Below are 22,553 nucleotides of genomic sequence, written 5' to 3'. Positions count from 1 at the left end.
ATGCATCACAGTGGTTCAGGCATAAAAATAAGGCTTGGACTAGGGTCCTGGCGATGAAACTGGGGAAGAATTGAGGGACTAGAGAGGCATTGAACCGAAGAAACGAAGGCACCATAGGGCTGTGAATTTGGGTTGTGTTGACAACTTTATCATAACTGATTGTGAGCCTGATATAATGGGCACTTAATATTTGTTGAATGGATGAACATAGCTATCTCTTTAAGTGTGTTGAGAAGATTAAGGAGTAATCTTAGCACGTGGTCACAATGAGGTCGGAGGCGTGCCTGGGATCTCCGCCTTGAGCAGCACTTCTTTGTTTACATCTATTATCGCATCTCGACCTCGTACCCCTGCGGTGAACGAGCGAAACGGGCTTGGAGATTCTCCCGAGAATACAGTCATACAGAAGTGCAGCCTCTTCAAGCCTGTGGCTCAGTCTGCGCTCCTTGTTCCTCCCACAGGCTTGGACCCTGCGACCCGGGATCCTGAGTTCCAGTGGCTGTCCCGATACAGGTGCGCGCCACCACAGGAGGCTGGCTCCACACCGACACTGCGCGATTGGAACTCGGCCCCGGGCACCTGGCCCGCTTGCGGGACAATTGGCGGAGGCAGGTATCCGTCTCGCAAGAAGCGGTGGGGATTGGAGCAGGTCCTGCCTCAGGGGGCGGGCTCTGTTCTGTTTAGGGGCGGGGCGAAGGCGCAGACGAACTTTCGATTGGCGGAGGTGGCACGGGGGGGCGTAGCCGAATGGGGGCGGCACGCTCGGGGCGGGCGGCGATATGAAGAGCTTGAGGAAGCAGGCCGGGAAATGTCCGCCGCCGCCGGCTCTCGAGAGCGCGACTCTGCAGGTCGGGCGGGCGGTGGGAAGCTGGGCTGGGGGCGGCGGCGGGTGGCCCTGCCCGGCCATCGGGTGGAAAGGCGCTGCGGGTTGGCGGGCGGGCGCGCGCATGGGGCGAGACCAAGGTCCCGGCCGTCCCGAGGTGGGGACACTGGGGCTGAAGTTCTGTGGGGATGTTATTCTCAGCCGGGCATGAGGAGTGCAGGCCGATGGGAAGGGTGTAGCCAGGAATCCGGAGGCAGGGGGATTTTAATAAAGTTCCATTTGACTCGATGTGTGACCTCGGGTCGCTCGCTGCCCCTCTTGGGGCCTCAGTTTCTCCAGCTGAGCTTGCTTTTCAGTCCTGACCTTCCGAGGGGCGAACGTGTTTGTGTGGGGTGTGCACTGCTGTTGACAGAGACTTCCTTTGGATGAAGTGGGGTGTGTATTAGGGCTGTCGTAGTTCTAGGCCCCTGCGGTAGATTGGGCTATGCACAGAGCTGAAGTTCACTGGAGTCCTGGTCCACCCTGCCACTGGGGGCCAGGATGAGGTTACAGGTGAAAGGGACTAGGTTTTTTTCCACACAGCCTTTGGTGGATAATGGGTAGTACAAAAGGCTAATTGTTGAGCTGGAGGTTATCCTCTGGAGAGCTTAGAGGCTCAGAGCTGAAATTTGGGTCAGTCTTGTGCTTTGGGAGGACCTGTCTTTTTGTCCAGATCCAGAGTTTTCTGCAAGGGATTGCTGATGTCCTCTCCCTCCCTCCCCCCGGGTGTGGCCCTGAGGCCCCAGTTTCATGTGAGCTTTGTCATAGCCACTAGTACCCATTTGTACCACTTTTTTCAGTCATTTGCTAGGGATGAAGACGCTGTCAAGTAGCAGTGTTAAGTGTGGGCCAGCACTTCATTTGCTCTTACAAGGCTTGGAAACTATGAGGGGAGGAGAGTGACATGTTGCACAAGAGTTTGTAAAATGAGAGGAAACTAGGCAAGCAGAGGACTTCCTCAATGCTTATGCTTTTCCTTCATTGCAGCCACCACAAGATGCGATTGAAGCACCTGATGGTGCTGATAGTTTGCATTTTCTTGGGCTTATCTTAGAGTTCACTTGAAGAGCCGGTCTTGAGACAGCTATTGCTTCAGTTTCCATGACATTCTGGGTTGTGGTACTGGGACAGGTGAGAGTGTAAGATTAAGAGCACATCCTCTCCTTGCCCTTCATAAGAGGCTGCCAGAATCCAGATAATCGGTGGACAACAAGCCCAATGGCAGGACAAAGAGGTGAGATTTGTCTTTTCAGCCCGCATGCCAGAGCCAGGCTGTTGTAGTGCTTCGTTCTTTCAGCAGAGGACTATCTTTGGTGAGACAGATCAGCTAGCACCCAAGCCTGTTATCTGCCCCTGAGAGAGAAATGTGCAAGGACGGCAGAATCTTTCATTTCCTTTCACAAAAGGGAAACTAGCCACATGCTGGAGAGGAATTATTATCAAGGTTTTGTTTTTACTTTTAGTTTAAAAGAATTTGTCCCCATCAAAACAACACAGTAAGTGAGATTCCACTAGTAATTGCTGATTTGCTCCTATTAAAATTGGTACAAGTGGTACCAAACTCCCCTTTCTGTTCGGGTCATTTCTATTTCCAGAGTTGCTCTGGCCTCAGCGGAGAGTTGCTGCTTCTACAACAGATAAGAGAAACCCTTTGGGCCAACTCTGGATGCTTAGTAGATCCAGGCCCCAAGGTAGTGGATTTGGTTCTTCTATGTGCATATGATTAAAATTCCCACTCCCAGTAGCCAACCCCAGAGAAAAGTTTTTTTTGCAATGCTGTTTGTGGCACACAGCAGCAGTACAAGGCACCTCCCAGGAGCTGGCAGTCTGGCAGAGAGGGGGTCTGATAGTCTATGGAGGTAAGAAAGCATAGGGCCAGCCTTGTGGGACAGTGATCCTTGTAGGGTGAGCCAAGGGCAAGAGCCCCTGGAAGGCCTAAATGTTTTGGGGCTAAGGTGAATCTGGTCTTCATTCCTCACCTTTGCCTTGATAGAGAAAGGAAAATTCTCACTTTAGTGATTGTCTCAAAAATGTTCATTCCTTTCTTGGGTCTGTCTCTGTTGAATTCAGGAATATTAGGGGTAGAAATTGTAGTAGAAAAATAAAGTGAAGCTAGTTTCCACCTGGAATCCATGTCTTAGGTTGGGATGGAAATCTAGGAGCCAAGTTGTGATGTTGAAATGAGACACAGTGCTTCTTGTTGAGTGGGAACCTGTTCACCTGATTCTCTGTTGTCTCTTCAACTGCTAAGACCTTTCACTGGCTTTACACTGGTATCTGTTTTAGGCAGGAGCTTTTCTGCTTCTTGGCTTATTTTATTGCTCTTAACTTTTATAGCCTTTTCTTTCTTTAAACAGAATGGGGTCTGACTTGGGGAAAATATTTATTTAATATTTATTTTTTAGTTGGACACAATATCTTCTTTTATCTATTTTTTTTTTTTTTAATGTGCTGAGGATCGAACCCAGGGCCTCACATGTGGTAGGCAAGCGTTCCACCACTGAGCCACAACCCCAGCCCCTCATTATTGTTATCTAGCAACTGAAAATCCATTTATCTGGTTGAAAACCCAATGGGACTTCCTTCGTAGGGCTCAGTATTTATCAAGTTGTGTAAAAAGTTCACCTGCATTTCATCCTGGGTCCATGCAAAGACCTGCAGTTGTGTTCTGGAGGATTCTGAGCTCTACACTGGAAAGGAAACAGCTACTTGGAAGTCCCATGGGGGCCGTTCAGGGCTAATTTATCAAAGTGGTAGGAGCAAACAAATGTTGGTATTTTGGATTTTTTTTCCATAGTTGATTCAAAGTGAGCTAGCTTTATAGTAATTCAAATTTAGAATGAAATGTGTTATAAGTGTTTTTTCCCCCCAGACCCAGGAAACAAAGTTTTAAAGTCTGGCCTGTGAAAGGAAATGAATGCTATTTATATCTTGGGGTAACATAAAGGGTAACCTAGATTACTAGAGCAGGAGCCAGAGAGAATGTTAGAAAAATAGCCTGTGGGTTGATTTTCTTTCCTCTTGCTCTGTCTGTATTAATAAGTAAAACCTGTGTGACCAACAGATCCTTTTAGCATGAAGAAAATGAATTTGCTTTTGTTACTCTTAGAGGTAGGAATATTACATATCATTTCCACTTTTGTAGTAAGCTCTGCAGACTTTCTAAGCAAATTAATTTGAGTCACATGTTTCTTTAAACTAAACAGAAGTGGGATGGTAGTGGCACACACCTGTAATCCCAGGAGCCTGAGGCAGGAGGATCACAAGTTCAAAGCCAGCAATTTAGCAAGGCCTTAAGCAACTAGTGAGTCCCTGTCTCACAAAGGGCTCACAAAGGGCTCACAAAGGGCACGGTGGCGCATGCCTGTAATCCCAGTGGCTTGGGAGGTGGAGGCAGGAGAATTGATTGGGAGTTCAAAGACAGCTCTGCAACTCAATGAGACCCTGTCTCTAAATAAAATACAAAATAGGACTAGGGATGTGACTCAGTGGTCAAGTGCCCCTGAGTTCAATCCCCAGTTACCCCTGCCCCGCCAAAAAAAAAAAAAAAAAAAAGGCTGGGGATGTGGCACAGTGTTTAGGTGCCCCTGGATTCAATCTCTGGTACCAATAAATAAATAAATGAAATAAAACAGAACTGTACCAATTTTTCTTCCTCCTTTTATTCTCTGTTTTCCTTCTTTGTCCCGTATAAACATATGTTTATTTCTAGTACAGGAGAATCCCCTAAAGACTTTTTTCCCTTGTGAAAACAGTTTGATTTGGAATTCTACAGTGGTTTTTTATAACAAGAGAGGTGACCCACAAATATTTATTTAGGTGCAGAGCTTTTAATGGAAGAATCCTTAGGGATGGGTAGTTTAGGAAGAGGAGGTGTCAATATCTATTACAGGAAAGGCAGTGTTGGGCATAGATGCTGGCTGACCTACATTTTTGTTTGTTTGTTTTGGTTGGTTGTTTGATTGTTTTTTGTTTTGTTTTTTTTCTTAAAATATACTGTAACAACAGCCAAAAGGGAAAAAAAGTCAATGTAAAAAATATAACTGTAGCAAATTTGTAGTATTTACTGATGATCCATATATGAGCTGAAGCTAGCAAATATGAATCAGAAGAGACTTTCATTCTTGAAATAGTGATGATAGTGATGATAAGGATTTAAACAAAGTGTATGTCTAAGTAGCCTGCCTATTTTTGTCTTTTCACTGTTGCTCCTGGGTACAATATTAGATATGTTTTGATTGCCCCCCCCTTTCTCTTTTTATATCTTTATTTTTTATCTTTTTTTTTTTAAAGAGAGAGTGAGAGATAGAGATAGATAGAGAGAGAGAATTTTTTTAATATTTATTTTTTTTTTAGTTTTCGGCGGACACAACATCTTTGTTTGTATGTGGTGCTGAGGATCGAACCCGGGCCGCACGCATGCCAGGCGAGCGCGCTACCGCTTGAGCCACATCCCCAGCCCGTATCTTTATTTTTTAAAAAATTTTTTTAAAGTTTTTTTTTTTTAGTTATATATGGACACGATATCTTTATTTTGTTTATTTTTATTTTTTTATGTGGTGCTGAGGATCGAACCCAGGGTCTCACACATGCGAGGCGAGTGCATTACTGTTGAGCCACAACCCTAGCCCTATATCTTTATTTAATTTATTTATATGTGGTGCTGAGGATCGAACCCAGGGCCTCGCACGTGCTAGGCAAGCCCTCTACCGCTGAGCCACAAACCCAGCCCTTGATTGTCCTCTCTTAACATCTATAAAATTGGAGTAAAAGTTTGCCTTCTGGAAGGTCACACAATACTTGTAGCAAAGCTAGATAACTTAAGGGTGCTTTTACGTGAGCAACACACTTAGACATTGCAAATGCCCAGTCCCAAAAGTTTAGAACCTGGCTTCCCTCTTCTGGGTCTATCCCTTGGTGGTTTCTTTCCAGAAGAATTGTATTTGTTATCTTTTTTACTCCTTCCCTCACTCCACTTTCTTTTCTCTTAATGCAGTCACTAAAAACCTCAGTTATTCTTACTTTTCTCTATCCTTTTATGCCTAATAAGCAAATTTTGTCCATTCTTTTTCTTCAATACTGCTCCTATCTGCCCACATTTCAAAATCCCCCTAGTTCATAGTTAGTTCATACTAACATGAACAATTGCATTGGCTCTCTTACAAGTCTTCCCCGACCTTAAGTTTCTCTCTTATCTCCTTAGAACATGCTTTTTATCACATCTCACTATGTGATGTGAGTTTACATGTTCTACCACTCCCTGTTGCCTACAGAATAAAGTTCAGATTCCTTGGTGTGACGTTCAAGTCCTGCACAGCCTGGCCTCAGCCCACCTCTCTAGTCTTGTCTGCCACAACTCAAGTGCATTTCCTCTTACTTCAAACTTGACTGCTTATTATTTCTGGATGGAGCCCTGTACTTTTTCATGTCTTCATTAACTTCTCATTCAGCTGTTTTTGAAAGCTTGAATTTTGCTGCTCTTAGCATTTTGTATCCCCTCTTTCCCAAATGCCAGCTTTCTATTCAGGAGTCTCTGAGAGGAGGATTACAAGTTTGAGGCCAGTTTAGTCTCCTAAAATAAAAAGGTCTGGTGATGTAGCTCAATGGTAGACACCTCTGGGCTCAATCCTGCAAAAACAAAAGCAAAGCCAGCTCAATGTCTTATATATAAGTAGGTGCTGCAAAAATGTGTGTCTTGGCCTATGGCTACAGCTCAGTAGTAAAGCACTTTCCTAGCATATGCAAAGCCCCGGATTTGAGCCCCCAAAACAGGGGGGCCGTGTTGGGGGAGGAATGTCTGTCTTTAGTTGAACTGTAGAGACCAAAACAGTTTGTTTCCTGAACAACTCTTGCCCCCTTCCTCTTTGAGAATGCTCTGCACTTCCTCCCCCTCCGGTCTTGGTTTGCTCTTGCCCACTTCTCTTTCAGCTTTATCACCAGACCACAGGCAGTTCACAGAAGGCCCACTGAAGGGAGAACCTGGAGGATAGAGTCAAGTCATTTCTCCAATATCCTCTCGCCTCTGACTTGTACTGCAAAGTAATTACTCTGGGGCTGGGGATATATCTCAGTTAGTATAGTGCTTGCCTTGCATGCATAAGGCCCTGGGTTCAATCCCCAACACCACAAAAAAAAAAAAAAAAAAAGTAATTACTCTGTAGTCTTCCTCCTTGAAAGCTAAACTGGTCATATTTGTAGATTGGATCTTTAGTCCAGGGTTTATCTTGAGTATAGGGTACAATAGGGTACAAGATGTGGGTTTTTTTGTTTTTTTGTTTTTTTGGGTAGTTGTAGATGAACAGAATGCCTTTGTTTTATTTTTATGTGGTGCTAAGAATTGAACCCAGTGCCTCACATGTGATATGCAAACGCTCTGCCACTGAGTCCTAGCCCCACAAAATGGGTTTTTAAGAGATGTCTGTGCCCATTACAAATGCTAAAATCTGTGGTACTTTGTTTTTTGCCATGAAGCTACTGGGAAATGTAAAAAGAAAACTCAGCATAGTTATTTGATTTTTAAGAAAATTATAGAATATCCATAAGGCCCTGGGTTTTGTTCCCAGGACCAGAATCAAACAAACAAAAAAGAATGACACAGCTGGTGCAATGGCACTGGCCTGTAATCCCAGTAGCTCAGGAGGCTGAGGCAGGAGGATCAAGAGTTCAAAGCCAGGGCTAGAGTTGTGGCTCAGTGGTAGAGTGTTTTCCTAGCATGCACGAGGCACTGGGTTCGATCCTCAGCACCACATAAGTGTAAAATAAAGATATTGTATCCACCTAAAACTAAAAAAATAAATATTTAAAAAAAAAAGTTCAAAGCCAGCCTCAGCAAAAGAGAGACACTGAACAACTCAGTGAGACCTTGTTTCTAAATAAAATACAAAATAGGGTTGGGGATGTGGCTCAGTGATCAAATGAGTTCAAATCCAGTACCAAAAGAAAAAAGGAGACAGAACTATTTAGATTAGTGGCTAGACTGAAGTGGCAAAAATGGATTCTTTCCATTCTTTTTAAGGCCAGGTGCCCTGTGTTATGAACTGCACTCAAGAGCTCCCTGCCTTGTGTACTAAGTACTATGTAAACACTTAGCTTCCCTTTGCTATATGAGTAAAATTCAAATTCCACATAGCATTCAGTCTTGCAGTTTGTCCCTGAATTTATTGTTATTATCACTGGTAGTTTCATTACCAGTTGCAATTTGTGAAGTACTTACTATGGGTCTGTTGGCCTTATACTGTGCCATAAAGTTCCACAAGAGAATCTTCGTTTTTCATTTGGGGAGATTGAGGCTCTGAGAGGGTAGGTAACATGCCAGTGATCATTCAACCTGGTTGGTGACAGAGCTGAAAACAGAACTCAGGTCATTTGTTTGAATGTAGTACTCGAGTCCTAACCCCTGTAACCCCTAGATGACTCCAAGTGCCTCTCAGCATAACTTTTCACTCTTATTTATCTTACTTGTTGTTACTTCTGTCTGAACATTTTGCTTGATGCTTTTGCTGAAGTTATTTCCTCTGCTTTCTGAACCCTTGTATTCTCTGAGGAGTCGTAAGTTTTTTTATTTGAGAGCACAGACTCTCCTCTCTGATGCCCTGGGTTTGAATGCTGGCTATGCCGTTCCCTACTTACTCTGTGTATTTGGGCAAGTAGTTTAACCTCTCTGTGTTTTTTTCTTGGTCTGAAATGTGGCACCTACCTCATAGAGTAATTGTGAAGAGAAAAGACACCACAGTGATGAAAGCAGTGTTCTCTATATAGTGAGACTTAAGTGTTTGCCATTAATATTGTTCATGATAAGTATTTTTTCTTTTCCTTTTTTTTTTAAAGAGAGAGTGAGAGAGGAGAGAGAGAGAGAGAGAGAGAGAGAGAGAGAGAGGGGGAGGGAGGGAGGGAGGGAGGGAGAGGGAGGAGAGAGAATTTTTAATATTTATTTTTTAGTTGGCGGACACAACATCTTTGTTTTTATGTGTTGCTGAGGATCGAACCCGGGCCGCACACATGCCAGGCGAGCACGCTACCGCTTGAGCCACATCCCCAGCCCCAAGTATTTTTTCTTGTCATCAACACAGCCCAACTTAGATTCCGAGTAGTTGGATATGTATCTGTTACCTCCCTGGGGATTGAGTGGATCTCTTGCTGATGTGTGTTGCCCTCTTAAATTGAAAGAACCCATGGGATGTCCCCCTGTGGCTTGGAGATGGCGTAGTGTCACTGGCAAGCATTGGATTAACCCATTTAACCTTGCTGGTATTTTAGAGCACATCATTTGTGGTGTTTTGCTCATATGGTTTTGCAGGTTCTTCTAGTTGCTGGAAATGGAATGCAAAGGCTGGTGCCTGAGAGCATAGGAGGGGCACCTCCTCCTGGACCTGACCAGTAGATGCTTAGGAAGGGTAGAATATGATCTCCACCCTGCATTGATACCCGCACACCCACACATCCTGCAGAAACCACTGTGGAGCTTCTGCTTTGTTTTCTTTCTAGCTTAGTACTTATCCCTCAGAGTTTTCAATTTTATTGATGATGTTTGTGCTCATAGTTGTAAAAGGGGAGGTTGTAGGGCCTTGGAATCAAAACAGATCTGAGTTTTAATGTCAGCTGTGCCATTTACTGATTCTGTGTCCTTGGGCATGTCTGCCGTAGGCCTCAGTATCCTTATTTGTAAAATGAGAACAATAATCATGAACAGTGCATGGAGCATGTGGCATAGAACCTAGCTCTGAAAGTGTGCTTGATAAATGGCAGTTATTGTTATTAAAGCAGCAGAGGATTAGGAGTGATGAAGAAAGAAAAGAACAAATAGTTCCTGATTATCTGCTGTTGCCAGGCATGGTGCTAGGCTCCTGACCCATAGAGATTGTATTTTATACTTTGGGCTTCTCTGAAGTGTGGCAGTATCCTCTCCATTTTATAAAAGAGGAAAAACAAGTCATTTGCTTGAGGTTTCACATAAGGTAATGAATGGTACCATTAAAATAGCCTGCTGTGTTTTTTTTTTTTTTTTTAAAGAGAGAGTGAGAGAGGAGAGAGAGAGAGAGAGAATTTTTTTAATATTTTTTTAGTTCTCGGCGGACACAACATCTTTGTTGGTATGTGGTGCTGAGGATTGAACCCGGGCCGCACGCATGCCAGGCGAGCGCGCTACCGCTTGAGCCACATCCCCAGCCCCAACCTGCTGTGTTTTATTCCAAAGCCTAAGGCTTTTCTAGAACACTCTAATGCCTCTTAAAATGTTGAACAAGATACACGGACAAGAAAGCCCTCAGAATAAAGCAAGGCATGGCTGGGGATGTGGCTCAAGGGGTAGCGCACTCGCCTGGCATGCGTGCGGCCTGGGTTCGATCCTCAGCACCACATACCAACAAAGATGTTGTGTCCGCCGAGAACTAAAAAATAAATATTAAAAATTCTCTCTCTCTCTCTCTCTCTCTCCTCTCTCACTCTCTCCTCTCTCACTCTCTCTTTAAAAATAAATAAATAAATAAATAAATAAATAAATAAAGCAAGGCCTCCAGAGGACAGGTGCAAATTAGTGGGGCTTCATGAAGGAACTGAGGCCGTGCTTTAAAGGGGAGTTGGCCAGAAAGAAGGCGTACCTAGGGAGGCGAGAGAGGAGGCGAGAGAGGAGGGTGTGTGCGTGGGGAACCTGTCTTTTTAGATCGGGCTGTCTGGGTGGTGGAGTCAAGCCAATATGAGGCTCTTTGCCTCATAGGCTAGTTGAACCAGTTTGGACCTTAACCTCTAGGCAGTGGTGTAACCTGGGACATTTTAGAGCAGAGAGAGATTAAATCAGAGTAGATGTGGCTGAGTCCAGAGAGGCATTGTGTAAGGAGTGGGAGGATCTCTCCTACTCCGGAGGCTCTTGAGGCAACAAACAAGGAGGTGATGGCCTGGAGGACAACAGCTGTGAGAAAGAAGAGACCCTTGGCTGACTCTTTCTGGCTGCCTAAGAAGAGGGGTGAGTGGATGGCAGGATTACAAACCTACCACAGGAGAAGGACAGTCCTGATGACAGAAGGGAGGGCTCTACCACTTGAGCCACATCCCCAGCCCTTTTTTTTAATTTTAATATTTACTTTTTAGTTTTTGGCGGACACAACATCTTTGTTTGTATGTGGTGCTGGGGATCGAACCTGGGCCGCACGCATGCCAGGCAAGCGCGCTACCGCTTGAGCCACATCCCCAGCCCCGAGTTTGGTTTATTTCTTTGCATCAAAAAGCCTAGAGTCAAGGCCGGGTATGGTGGCCATGCCTGTAATCCCAGCGGTTCAGGAGGTTGAGACGGGAGGATGGAGAGTTCAAAGCCTCAGCAATGGCATGGTGCTTAGCAACTCAGTGAGACCCTTTCTCTAAATAAAATACAAAATAGGGCTGGGGACGTGGCTCACTGGTTGAGTGCCTGAGTTCAATCCCCAGTACCAAAAAAAAAAAAAAATCATAGAGTCCCACATCACTGATAGGGCTGGCCTTAAGACATTGAAATTGAGGGTCTGGAACTTGCACAGGTCTGATTCGGCTTCTAGAGCTCCTTTTGCCATGGAGTGAGGGATAGCCTCAAGTTAAAGCTAACCCTGGGAAAAGAAGACAGCAACTATAGGAGACATCTTTGTTCTGACAAGGAAACAGAGACTTGGAGAAGTTAGACAATTTGCCCAAAGTCCCACAGCTAGTAAAAGTCAGGACCAAAATAGAACCTAAGTCTGATTCCAAAACCTAGCATTCAGAAATGACCACCATTAAGGCTTTGATGGATACCCATCCAGACTTTCTAGTGTTTATGTCTCATAGCTTCTTTTACTGTAACAAAGTATCTGATGCTGCATGGAGCTAAGAAAGGTTTACTTAGCTCACAGTTTTAGAGAGTGAAAGCCCAAGAACAAGCTGCCCTATCTGTTCGGCCTCTGGTGAGCACCTTGTGGTGAATGGCATCACAGTGGTGGCAGTGCCTGAGAGAGAGCACACCATGAAACAGGAAGCCAAAGGATTTGAGCCAGGCTTGTTCTTTCTAAAAGCCTCCCCACCCCGATTTTTTTTTGGAATGGGGATTGAACCCAGGGGTACTTTACCACTGAGCTACATCCCCAACCCTTTTTATTTTTGAGACAGGGTCTTGCCGAGTTACTGAGGCTGACCTCCTGCTTCAGCCTCCTGAGTTTGTAGTCCACCATGTGATGGAGGTTAGGATACACTCAGGATCAACTTTGCAAAGTGTAAAATAAATACTTGATAATAGTAGGAAAAAAATATACCCAGGATCAGGGATAGGATGAGGAAGCATCATCTGGAAAGGCAAATTGGTGTGACTGGATTGAGGAGTGGGGAGGACAGGCTGGAGTGGGGATGGGATGGGCTAAGAGGTACTCTGCAGCTGATTATAAAGGACCTTGTGTGTAACTCAGAGATTAGTTTTATTCCAAAAGTATTATAAATTATTGAGGGATTTTATACATAATAATGAGCTGCTTAGATTGTGTTTTCCATGTGGTGGCAGGCTGGTTTGGAGAGGGTGAAGATGGAGGTAAAGAAATCATTTTGGGCTTTGCAGAAATATTGAAGGCCTGAACTAAGGCATGTCGGTGGGGACAGGGACAAGTGTCAGGTTTAAAGGTATTTATCAGAGGAAATCCATAGACTTGATAACTGAATGTGAAAAGAAAGAAAAGATCCCAGAAGTGACCTATTAAATTGGCTGACAATGGATTGGGGGTCTGAGGTGGGGAAAAAGGGCAGAGTGGGAGTCGGGGAGCAGGAGAGGAGACAGGACAGGAAGTTGTGGCCAGAGAGGGAATCATGGTACTTTCTAATGGTAAATTTGGTAAGGAGCTGCTGACAGTCAGCTTCTGTGCTATATTCTGGGGAAAAGAAGTTCTGAGAAGACTGTCCTGTGGCTGGAAATTCCCCAAATCCTGCCTTAAAGTTTCCATCTGTGGAGTCATGAATGAAGATGTCCAGCCTTGCTGGACTGAGTCCAGGGAGAGATCCCATGTGAGAGCATTGGCAAGATGTAGGTCTGCAGGGCAGTTTCCCCACCAGTGTGCTTCCTACCCATGGACATAAGCCGAATCCACAGGGGCAGACCATTTGTCCCCAGGAGATGTCATTTCAGCCTGGCAGTTAGGAAGTATCCAAATAAAGAAAATCCTGAGGGTGTAAGTAGAAAGCACTGACATTCCTGTGAAAAGTGCAGGTGCCTTTGCATGTTATAAAGCCCCAGGAACTGTTAATGTTGAAGTCCCTATTTTATAGATGAAGAAACTAAGACCCAAAGAGAGGAAGTGACTTCTCAAGTCACACAGGAAGGTAATGGTCAAGTGGGACTTTGTAATTGATTCTTTCATATCTGTAATACATTGAATGTCTGTTGCGCCCCAGTCCCTGGATGCATCTCAGGGAAATAGCACGAAGGCAGTCTTGCCTCATAGGGTGTAACTTTTAGTGAGGATGACATCCAATAATAAATAAATAAAATTTTATTATAAATGTGATGTAATATCAAAGGGTAGTGGTTATTTTATTTTTGTAGTGCTGGGGATTGAACCCAGGGCCTCATGCTAGGCAGTACTCTACCACTGAGCTCCACCCCCAGCCCTTCAAATGGTATTAATTCTAAGAGGAAAAAAAATTTTTTTTTTTTTTTTTTTTTTTTTAGAGAGAGAGAGAGAATTTTTTTTTTTAATAAAGCATTTTGAGAGCTCAGACTATGGTTTTATTTATTTTTTTAATTTTTTTTAGTTTTCGGCGGACACAACATCTTTGTTTGTATGTGGTGCTGAGGATCGAACCCGGGCCGCACGCATGCCAGGCGAGTGCGCTACCGCTTGAGCCACATCCCCAGCCCGAGAGAGAATTTTTTAATATTTATTTTTTAGTTGTTGGTGGACACAACATCTTTACTTTATTTGTATGTGGTGCTGAGGATCGAACCCAGGGCCCCTGCGCATGCCAGGCGAGTGCGCTACTGCTTGAGCCACATCTCCAGCCCGAGGAAAAAAAATTTTAAAAGCTGGGCTGTCATTCCCAAACTGTGCATTAAAGCGCACAGAGCTGAGGCTCTGCAGTGACACTCACAGGGACATTGTGGGAGATTTAAAACTTTTCAGGGTAAACAGGAACCACTGGCTCACAGTTTCATCAGTGGAGAGTGCTGCATTCCTTTTTGAGATCATATTTTTAGAAACTTGGGTTTTGGTGGCTGCTGTGATTTAATGCATGTCCCTGTCCAAAATGCTTGAGACCGAAAATGTTTCAGTTAGTGGATTTGTTTTGCAGATTTTGGAGATGTAGCTCAAGGATAAAACATGAAATTCACTGTGTTTCATATATATCTTATACACATAGCCAGGAGGTAATTTTGTGCAATATCTTTAATAATGTGACCACTGAGTCACATTCCCTAAAATATTTTGTATTTTATTTAGAGACAGGGTCTCACTGAGTTGCATGAAACTAAGTTTGGTGGTGTAGAATTTTCCACTGTGGCATCATGGTGGTACTCAAAAAGTTTTGGATTTTGGACATTTTGGATTAGATATGTTCAATCTATACTGTGCTTAAACCATGTGAAATATTATATGTGATGTCCACCTGATTCCAAGGTTTGAGAAGTTGTATAGTATAACAGGCATACATTGGTGAGTAATTGTTATTAACTTTTGTTAGTGTTTTGTTTTGTTGGTGCTAGGGATGGAACCCAGGACCTCAGAGATTCTGGACAAGTGGTCTGAGCTGTATTCCCAACCCAGTAATTGTGCTTAAGATGGAATGGAAGCTAGGTGTGGTGGTGCACACCTGTATCCCACCAGCAACTGAGGAGGTTGAGGCAGGAGAATCAAAAGTTCAAGGTCAACTTCAATAATTTAGTGAGACCCTCAGCAATTTAGGAAGGCTCTGTCTCAAAAAATAAAAAGGAATGAGATGTAGCTCAAGGATAAAGCACCCCGGATTCAATCCTCAGTACCAACCAACAAACAAAAAACAAAACTGCTACTAAGTTGTGAGGACTTACATACATATTAATTTATTTGGCACTAACTACTTAAAACTGTTAGATATTTCTCGTGGCTTCAAGGTGTCTTGAAAAAATGATTGAGAAGGAGGGTGCTGTGGACTGAGAAAATTTATGAGCCTCTGAATTAAGGGCAAGTGTGAGGTGGCAGGGACTCAGGTAGTGTCAGAGTAAGTGTTAGAACTTTGTAATGAAAGGGAGTGATGGATGGGGGTCCAGAGGAAGCACATTTCAGACAGAGGGACCAGTAATAGCAAAGGTCCTGAGTCGGTAATGAGCTTGGTGTGCCCCAGGAACAGCCAAAAATGAAGTGTGGCAGGGTCTCAGTGAGTGAGGTTGGAGAGGCATTAGAGGCCTAGTCTTATAAAACTCTGATGAGGGGGTTGGATTTTATTCTCAAGGTGATGGGAAGCTACTTGAAGTTCCTTCTGATATAGTGATGTGATTTTTTTTTTCAAAGTTTATTCCATCTGCTGTTTGGGAAACTGACTCTTGGGGTGTACACATAGTAGCACACAAGACAGTTAGGAAGCTGCTGTTGTAGTCTCAGTGAGAACTTGTGTGTGTGTGTGTATTTTTTTTTTTTTTTTTGAAGGGGGTACTGGGGATTGAACTCAAGGCACTCGACGACAGAGTCACATTCCCTAAAATATTTTGTATTTTATTTAGAGTCAGGGTCTCACTGAGTTGCTTAGCGCCTTGTAGTTGCTGAGTCTGGGTTTGAACTCACAATCCTCCTGTCTCAGCCTCCAGAGCCGCTGGGATTACAGGTGTGCTTCACCGCGCCTGGCAACTTCTGGGTATATTTTCAAAAGTAGAACTTGCCAGAGTTGCTAATGAATTAGTTGTAGATGTGAGAAGGAAAAAGTCACGGGTGGATCCTGGGTTTTTAGTCTGAGCAAGTGGTTGAATGACGTGACATTTAACTGAGGTGAAGAAAGCAGAGCAGGGAGGTGGGGCATAAGAACCTGGAAGGTCTGTGATGGAGTGATTGGCATATTGGTGGTTTTTAAAACGCTGAGGCTTTGAGATCTTTAGATGAGGAAAAGTTAGTGAGGAAGTCTGAGTCTGAAGCCTTGCCTGGGGTCTCCCTGGGGGCATGGGGGCAGGGTGTGGAGAAAGAAATGAGCCTTCTTGGACTAAAGAAAGTGTTCATGGAAGGAGGAAGTGATCATCCCTCAAGTACTGCAAAGAGGTGGAAGTAGACTGGGCTGAAGACTGAGAACTGACATTGGGATTTGGCAACATGAAGGTTATGGGCATCTTGACACAAGCAGTTGCAGTGGAGACAGGGCCAATTGCAGGGGTTGAGAAGAGGCTGGGATGTGAAATCCAGAATCTGTTCCCATTCCCTTGGATTTTACCTAATGTACTTTTCCGCTCCAGGGTCCCATCTAGGTCACCACATTAGATTTAGTTGTCCTGTCTCCTTAGGCTCTTGGCTGAGATGTCCCTTGTTTTTCACAACCTTGACAGTTCTGAGGGTACTGGTCAAGACCCCCGTTTGGATTCATCTGATGTTTTCTCATTAGACTATGGGGGCACCTCAGAGGTGAAGTTTCATTCTTATTGTGCTACATCAAAGGTGCACACTAACATGACCTATGCTGTTTGATATGAAACTTGGCCAGTTGGCCCAGGAAGTTTTTGTTAGGTTTCTCCACCATAAAGCTTTCATTTTCCCCTTTTCCATAGTGTACTCTTTGGAAGGAAGTCACTGTATGCAAGCCCGTGCTTGAAGAGTGGGAAGTCATGCTCTGCCTCCTTGGAGATGGAGCTGTCTCTATAAGTTATTTGGAATTCTTCATGGAAGATTTGTCTCTTCTCTCCCATGGATTTTTTTATTCATTTTTGTATCAACATGGACCGATGGACACTTATTTTATACATTGAGTTATAATCCAGTGCTACTTTATTTTATTGCTCAGTTGTTCCCAATTTGGCTGTTGGGAGCTCTTTCACTCTCTCAGTTGGCTGCTGTGTCCCTTTAACTTTCCTCATTATTGTGGCTGGGTTGGTTTTTATTTTTATTCCCCCCCCCCAGCACTTTCTTGATTTCTGGCACTACAAGATGTTTAGGGCTCATTTTGTACATTTTCTGTTCCAGTCCTAAAATAGTCATCCTTCCCAGGAGCTCTGGTTCCTTTTATTGGAGAACAATATGAGAAATCAAGGTCTGAAGTCAGGCACAGGGCACCCGCCTGTAATCCTAGTGACTCAGGAGGCTTAGGCTGGAGGATTGTTAAATTTGAGGCCAACCTCAGCAATTTAGCGAGATCCTGTCTTAAAGAGGGTTGGTGTTGTGGCTTAGTGATTAGGTGTCCCTAGGTTCAATTCCCTATACAAAAGCAAAAACCCAACAAAGAAAGAAACCAAGATCTGAGCATTAGAGTGTGCTCATTGTTGTGTTCTTGGTTCTAGGTCCTCTCAACTGACAGAGCAAGGAAATATGTGTATATATTTTTATTATGTATATATATACATCTATAAATATTTCTACATGTAACTCTATATTAGACTGAATATGAATGCATAAGATGTCTTTAACTCTAATCCCTTGCTACATGGATTATTCTAGCTTCTTCCCTTTGCTTTATCTGCAACCTCCCACTCCAAAAGTGGGAAACCTAACTCCCACCACTCACCATCCATTCATGCTATTGTTCAAACCAGTGTACATGTGTAGTGGGTTCAGAATTGTTCATCCATACCCTCATGGGGCAGTGCTGTCAATGAGAGCACAGTGCTTACATACAGTTCCATTTGCTGTTAGTCTGACAGACTCCACTCATTGCTGAAATTACTTAGAAATTTCTCCTACCCCTCTCAGTGTGTTTGTTTCATACATTTGGGATAGAGTTGGATTTTTTTTTTTTTTTGTCATTTTCTACATTCACTCCAGGATACCCTGATTTCCTAAATGATTTTTTGTATTGTTTTGTTTTTGCAGTGCCGGGGATCAAACTCAGGGCTTTGCACATGCTAAGTCCTAAATGATTTTTTGAAATTTGTATTCATTAGAGCCTGGTGCCATGGAAACTGCTTGGTCCCACTTGCTTGGGAGGCTGAGGCAGGAGGATCCCTTGAGCCTAAGAGTTCAGGGCCAGTCTGTACAACAGAGAGAGACCCTGTCTCTTGAAAAAAAATTGCATATATTAAAGTTCATTCTTTGTGCTATAATGTCCTATGGGTTTTTATTTTTTATTTTGTGGTTCTGGGGATTGACCCCAGGGCCTTGTGCATGTGAGGCAAGCACTCTACCAACTGGGCTATATCCACATCCCTATTATTGTCTTTTGAGGTTTGATAACACATTCTTTTTTATTACTGAAAATATTTATATGAATGTATTGAGTTTGTTTATCAATTCACTCATTGAAAGATATCTTGGTTGCTTTTAGTTTGAGCAATTGTAAGTAAAGCTATAAACATTTGGGTGCAGTTCTTTAAGTAGGCATAAATTTACAAATTAATAGGTACCCGTGAGTGTGATTGTTTGGTCAAATGGTAATACTATTTAGCTTTGGAGGAAAGTGACAAATTGTCTTCTAGTGTAGCTGTACCATTTTCTATGTTTATATTCAGTGAAATGAGTATTGGCTTTTATCCTTGACAGCAACTGGCATTGTAATTTTTTTAAAATTTCAGACATTCTTAACCTGGTATGCTATTCACTAACTTGGAAGCTTAGTTCTTGGGCTGCGGTTATGGCTCAGTGGTAGAGCATTTTCCTAGCATGTTTTAGGCCCTGGGTTTGATTCTCAGCACCATATATAAATAAATAAAATAAAAGTCTGTCAACAACTAAAAAAAAATATATATATATATATTTTTTTAAACTTAGTTCTTTTTTTTAAAATATTTATTTATTTATGTTTAGTTTTAGGTGGATACATTAGTTTGTTTTTATGTGGTGCCGAGGATCGAACGAACCCAGTGCCTCATGCATGCCAGGCGTGCACTCTACCACTGAGCCACCACTCCAGCCCCAAAAAACTTAGTTCTTTAAGCTGCATAGCTTACTGAAAAAGCAAGAGTAGAATCCAGCGGGGCATTTGGTTTCCAGAAGTAATTTTTAAGTAACCCTGGGGACAACAGGACTCAAAACAACCTGTTCTAATTCTCCGTTTCTTGTTTTCATTGTGCACTGAAGGTAATGGGAAGAATCACTTTGAATATCCCAAAAGAATACCACAAGTTTAAGCTGGGATGATATGTATTTGTATGGCACCTAAGGGATCCACACCTAGTGTTTTCTGTTGAGTTATTGAGTGAGTGTACCACTTACACTGGGTGGTATGCTGGATGACGGAACAATTGGGCAAGGTCTCATCCTCAGTAAACTTCCAGTCTAACTGGGGAGAAAAAACAGTTGAGGCTATAATGTGGGGATAGAGGGAGCTATGGAACTGGTCAAGGAGGGGTCAAGAAAGGCTCCTTGGGGCTGGGGTTGTAGTTCAGTGGCAGAGCACTTGCCTAACACATGTGAGGCATTGGGTTGGATCCTTAGCACTACATAAAAACAAAACAAAAAAAGGCGTGCTGTCTATCTACAAATAGTTTTTTTTTTTTTTTTTTTTTTTTTTTTTTTTTTTTTAAAGGCTTCTTAGAAGAAGTGGCCTCTAAAATGTGTGCTGCAGCAGGGGTTGGGTCACAGTTCCATAGACTGAATTCAGCCTGTGCCTCTTGTTCAACAGTTTGTGAGCTAAGAATGGTTTCTTTTCTTTCCTTTTTTTAAGGCAGAGTTTGTATTTTGCCCAGTCTTGCCCCAAACTCTTGGAATAAAGTAACCCTCCTACCCCAGCTTCCTGAATAGCTGCAACTAAAAATGTTTGAATGTTTGAAAAGACTAAAGAAACATTTTGTGACACATGGAAATAACATGAGATTCACACCTCAGGATCCTTATATAAAACTTTATTTGCCCTCTGATTGCAGAGCCAGGCAGTTGCTTGCGACACAGACTGTAAGGCTTGCAAAGCCAAGGACACTACTCTCCGGCCCTTTCAGAAAAAGTTTTTTTACCCCTGCTTACAGGATGGGTAGGAGTTAGCTGCCAACCCACAATGAGTTAGAGGGAAGGTGGTTTCTTTTCTTTTTTTGGTATGGGGATTGGACTCAGGGGCACTCAACCACTGAGCCACACCCCCAGCCCTATTTTGTATTTTATTTAGAGACAGGGTCTCACTGAGTTGCTTAATGCTTTGTAGTTGCTGAAGCTGGCTTTGAACTACTGATATACTCCTGCCTCAGCCTCCTGAGCTGCTGGGATTGCAGGCATGCACCACCATGCCTGGCAGGAAGGTGGTTTCTGATGGGATCTTTGCATATCTGCAGTGACTTTGATGTACTTACAGCCTGATATCAAGCAGGTAGTGGCCAGAGGACTGATGAGAGGTGGCAGCATCCAAACGAGTAAGAACCTTGGCCACCATATGAAGGGATTGGGATTATTCAGTGGAAATCTAAAAAGTGTAAAGTGAGGTGAGCAGATTTACTTAAAGAAAAAAAAAATCTGCTGGGCTCAGTGGCACACACCTGTAATCCCAGTAGCTCAGGAGGCTGAGGCAGGAGGATCACGAGTTCAAAGCCAGTCTCAGCAAAAGCGAGGCATAGCAACTCAGTGAGACCTGGTCTTTAAATAAAATACAAAAGAGGGCTGGGAGTTGGCTCAGTGGCTGAGTGCCCCTGAGTTCAATCCCTGGTACCCCCCGCAAAAAAGAAAAGAGGCAGGGAGACTAGTTGAAGCTCTTGTAGTCATTCAGTTGAAATACTGGTAACTGATTGCTGCAGTGACATTGGGGATAGGCTATAAGGATTCAAGGGGCATTTCCAAAGCCAAATTGAAAGGCCTTTATGTCCTAGTCCTTTCAGACCACTATGTTTTTCATAATAAAATACGTAATACGGATGGCTGTTAATGACAGATTTGTTTGCCACCAGGCACAGTGGCACATACCAGTAATCCCAGCAGTTCAGGAGGCTGAGGTAGGAGGATTTCAAGTTCAAAGCCAGCCTCAGCAAAAGTGAGGCGTTAAGCAACTCAGTGAGACCCTGTCTCTAAATAAAATACAAAATAAGGCTGGGGATGTGGCTCAGTGGCCCAGTGCCCCTGAGTTCAATCTCTGGTCCCTGCCCTCTGCCAAAAAAGAAATAATGACAGGGCTGGGGATATGGCTCAAGCGGTAGCGCGCTCGCCTGGCATGCATGCGGCCCGGGTTCGATCCCCAGCACCACATACAAACAACAATGTTGTGTCCGCCAAAAAATGAAAAATAAATATTAAAGAAAAAAGAAAGAATGACAGATTTGTTTCCCACAGTTCTGGAGGCAGGGAAGTACAGGATCAAGGCTCCAATAGAACTCGGTGTCTGGCTAGGGCCCACTTCCTGATTTACCTGTGACTGCCTCCTCTGTGTCCTCATGTGGCAAGAGTAGGAACTGTTTTGTCTCCTTATCCCTACATGTGGGCACTAATCCCATTTCAGAGGGCTCACCTCATGACCTAAACACCTCCTGCAGGTCTCACCTCCTAATACCATCATTTTGGGGCTTATGATTTCCATATATGGAAGGGAGGGGCATAAACATTCACAACGTTTGGGATTGATTGGAAGTGCTGAAATGTAACTATTTTCATGTTAATAAAATAAAAACTATTTTTATTTTTACTTTTGAAAAGTTTATTGGTTTTTTTTCAGGTCTTTTGTGCTTTTATTAATAAAGCAGATTAAAGTTTGACTTTCCCAATTCATTACTAAAATATAGCAAGACATACAGATGTACACATTAGCATACACTATTATAAACAATGATAAAGTCAGTGAGAAATCCATGTTTAGTAACAGTCTTCAGAGCAGAATTCTTCTGCAGTGTTTCACTCGCCTGGTCTTCCCTCCCATAATTTGTGAATTGATGTTGCCTCTCTGTGGCTTTGTCTTGTTCCCTGTTGACTAGAATTTTGGCTTCTAAGGAGGAAAAGTTCTTGGCAGATTAATTTCCTTTTTAGGTTTATCTTGGTTTTACAAATCTCCCCAAATATTTCTTTGTTGAGAGTCCTTGGGCTCTTTGGTTTTTAAGGCACTTTGTTGACAAAGACAGGCACTTCTCATTCCCATAGCACTTAGACCCTTTCCAATTTTAGATCTCTTGACCTTTGCCTTTCTCTTCCTTGGAGCCGCAGTCTCACTTGCAGAAGATGGTAATAAGATCACTATCTTCCATTTTATGATATGTCTATGGCTAATAAAGTGCTTACCCTTACATGTCAGCTCATTTGATCCCTAAACCCGGAAAAAGGCAGGACAAGTCAAATTACTGAGATTAAGAGGGTGGGGCTGGGTGTGCTGGCACATGCCTGTACTTCCAGCAAATGAGGAGGCTGAGGCAGGAGGAACGGCAAGGTTCAGGCCAGACACAACAATTTAGCGAGACCCTCAGCAATTTAGGAAGACCTGTCTCAAAGTCAAAAATAAAAAGGTCTGGGGATGAATTTCGTTGGTGAAGTGCCACTGAGTTCAATCCCCAGTACCTTTCCCCCAATAAATAAAAAAGAGAGGGTGGCTTATTCAAAGTCAAAAGATCAATAAATAATAAAACATAAGATACAACTTGGGTTTTCAGATTTTAGAGTTTTATTCTTAGTATAATATACCCTATCCCCAAGAAATGGGAGTGGAGAGTAGC

General features: G+C 43.3%; 1 protein-coding gene across 3 annotated transcripts in view; it reads left to right on the top strand.

Annotated features, from left to right (window-relative positions):
- The window catches only part of Inpp5b (inositol polyphosphate-5-phosphatase B), a 52,741-nt gene that overhangs the window by 7,215 nt on the left and 22,973 nt on the right, over positions 1-22,553 (top strand). For 2 of the 3 annotated variants that reach the window (XM_077791299.1, XM_077791298.1), the window contains one exon: positions 462-848. In XM_077791299.1, the coding sequence (XP_077647425.1) occupies positions 462-848 (387 nt within the window). Of the gene's footprint in view, positions 1-461; positions 849-2,052; positions 2,097-22,553 lie in introns of those variants that run through there. The other variant, XM_077791300.1, reaches the window with a different exon arrangement.

This window comes from Urocitellus parryii, chromosome 11 (assembly GCF_045843805.1).
Source record: "Urocitellus parryii isolate mUroPar1 chromosome 11, mUroPar1.hap1, whole genome shotgun sequence".
NCBI classification, from domain to species: domain Eukaryota; kingdom Metazoa; phylum Chordata; class Mammalia; order Rodentia; family Sciuridae; genus Urocitellus; species Urocitellus parryii.
The sequence above is the reverse complement of the archived record's forward strand: the minus strand, read 5'-3'. Positions and strand labels throughout refer to the sequence as shown.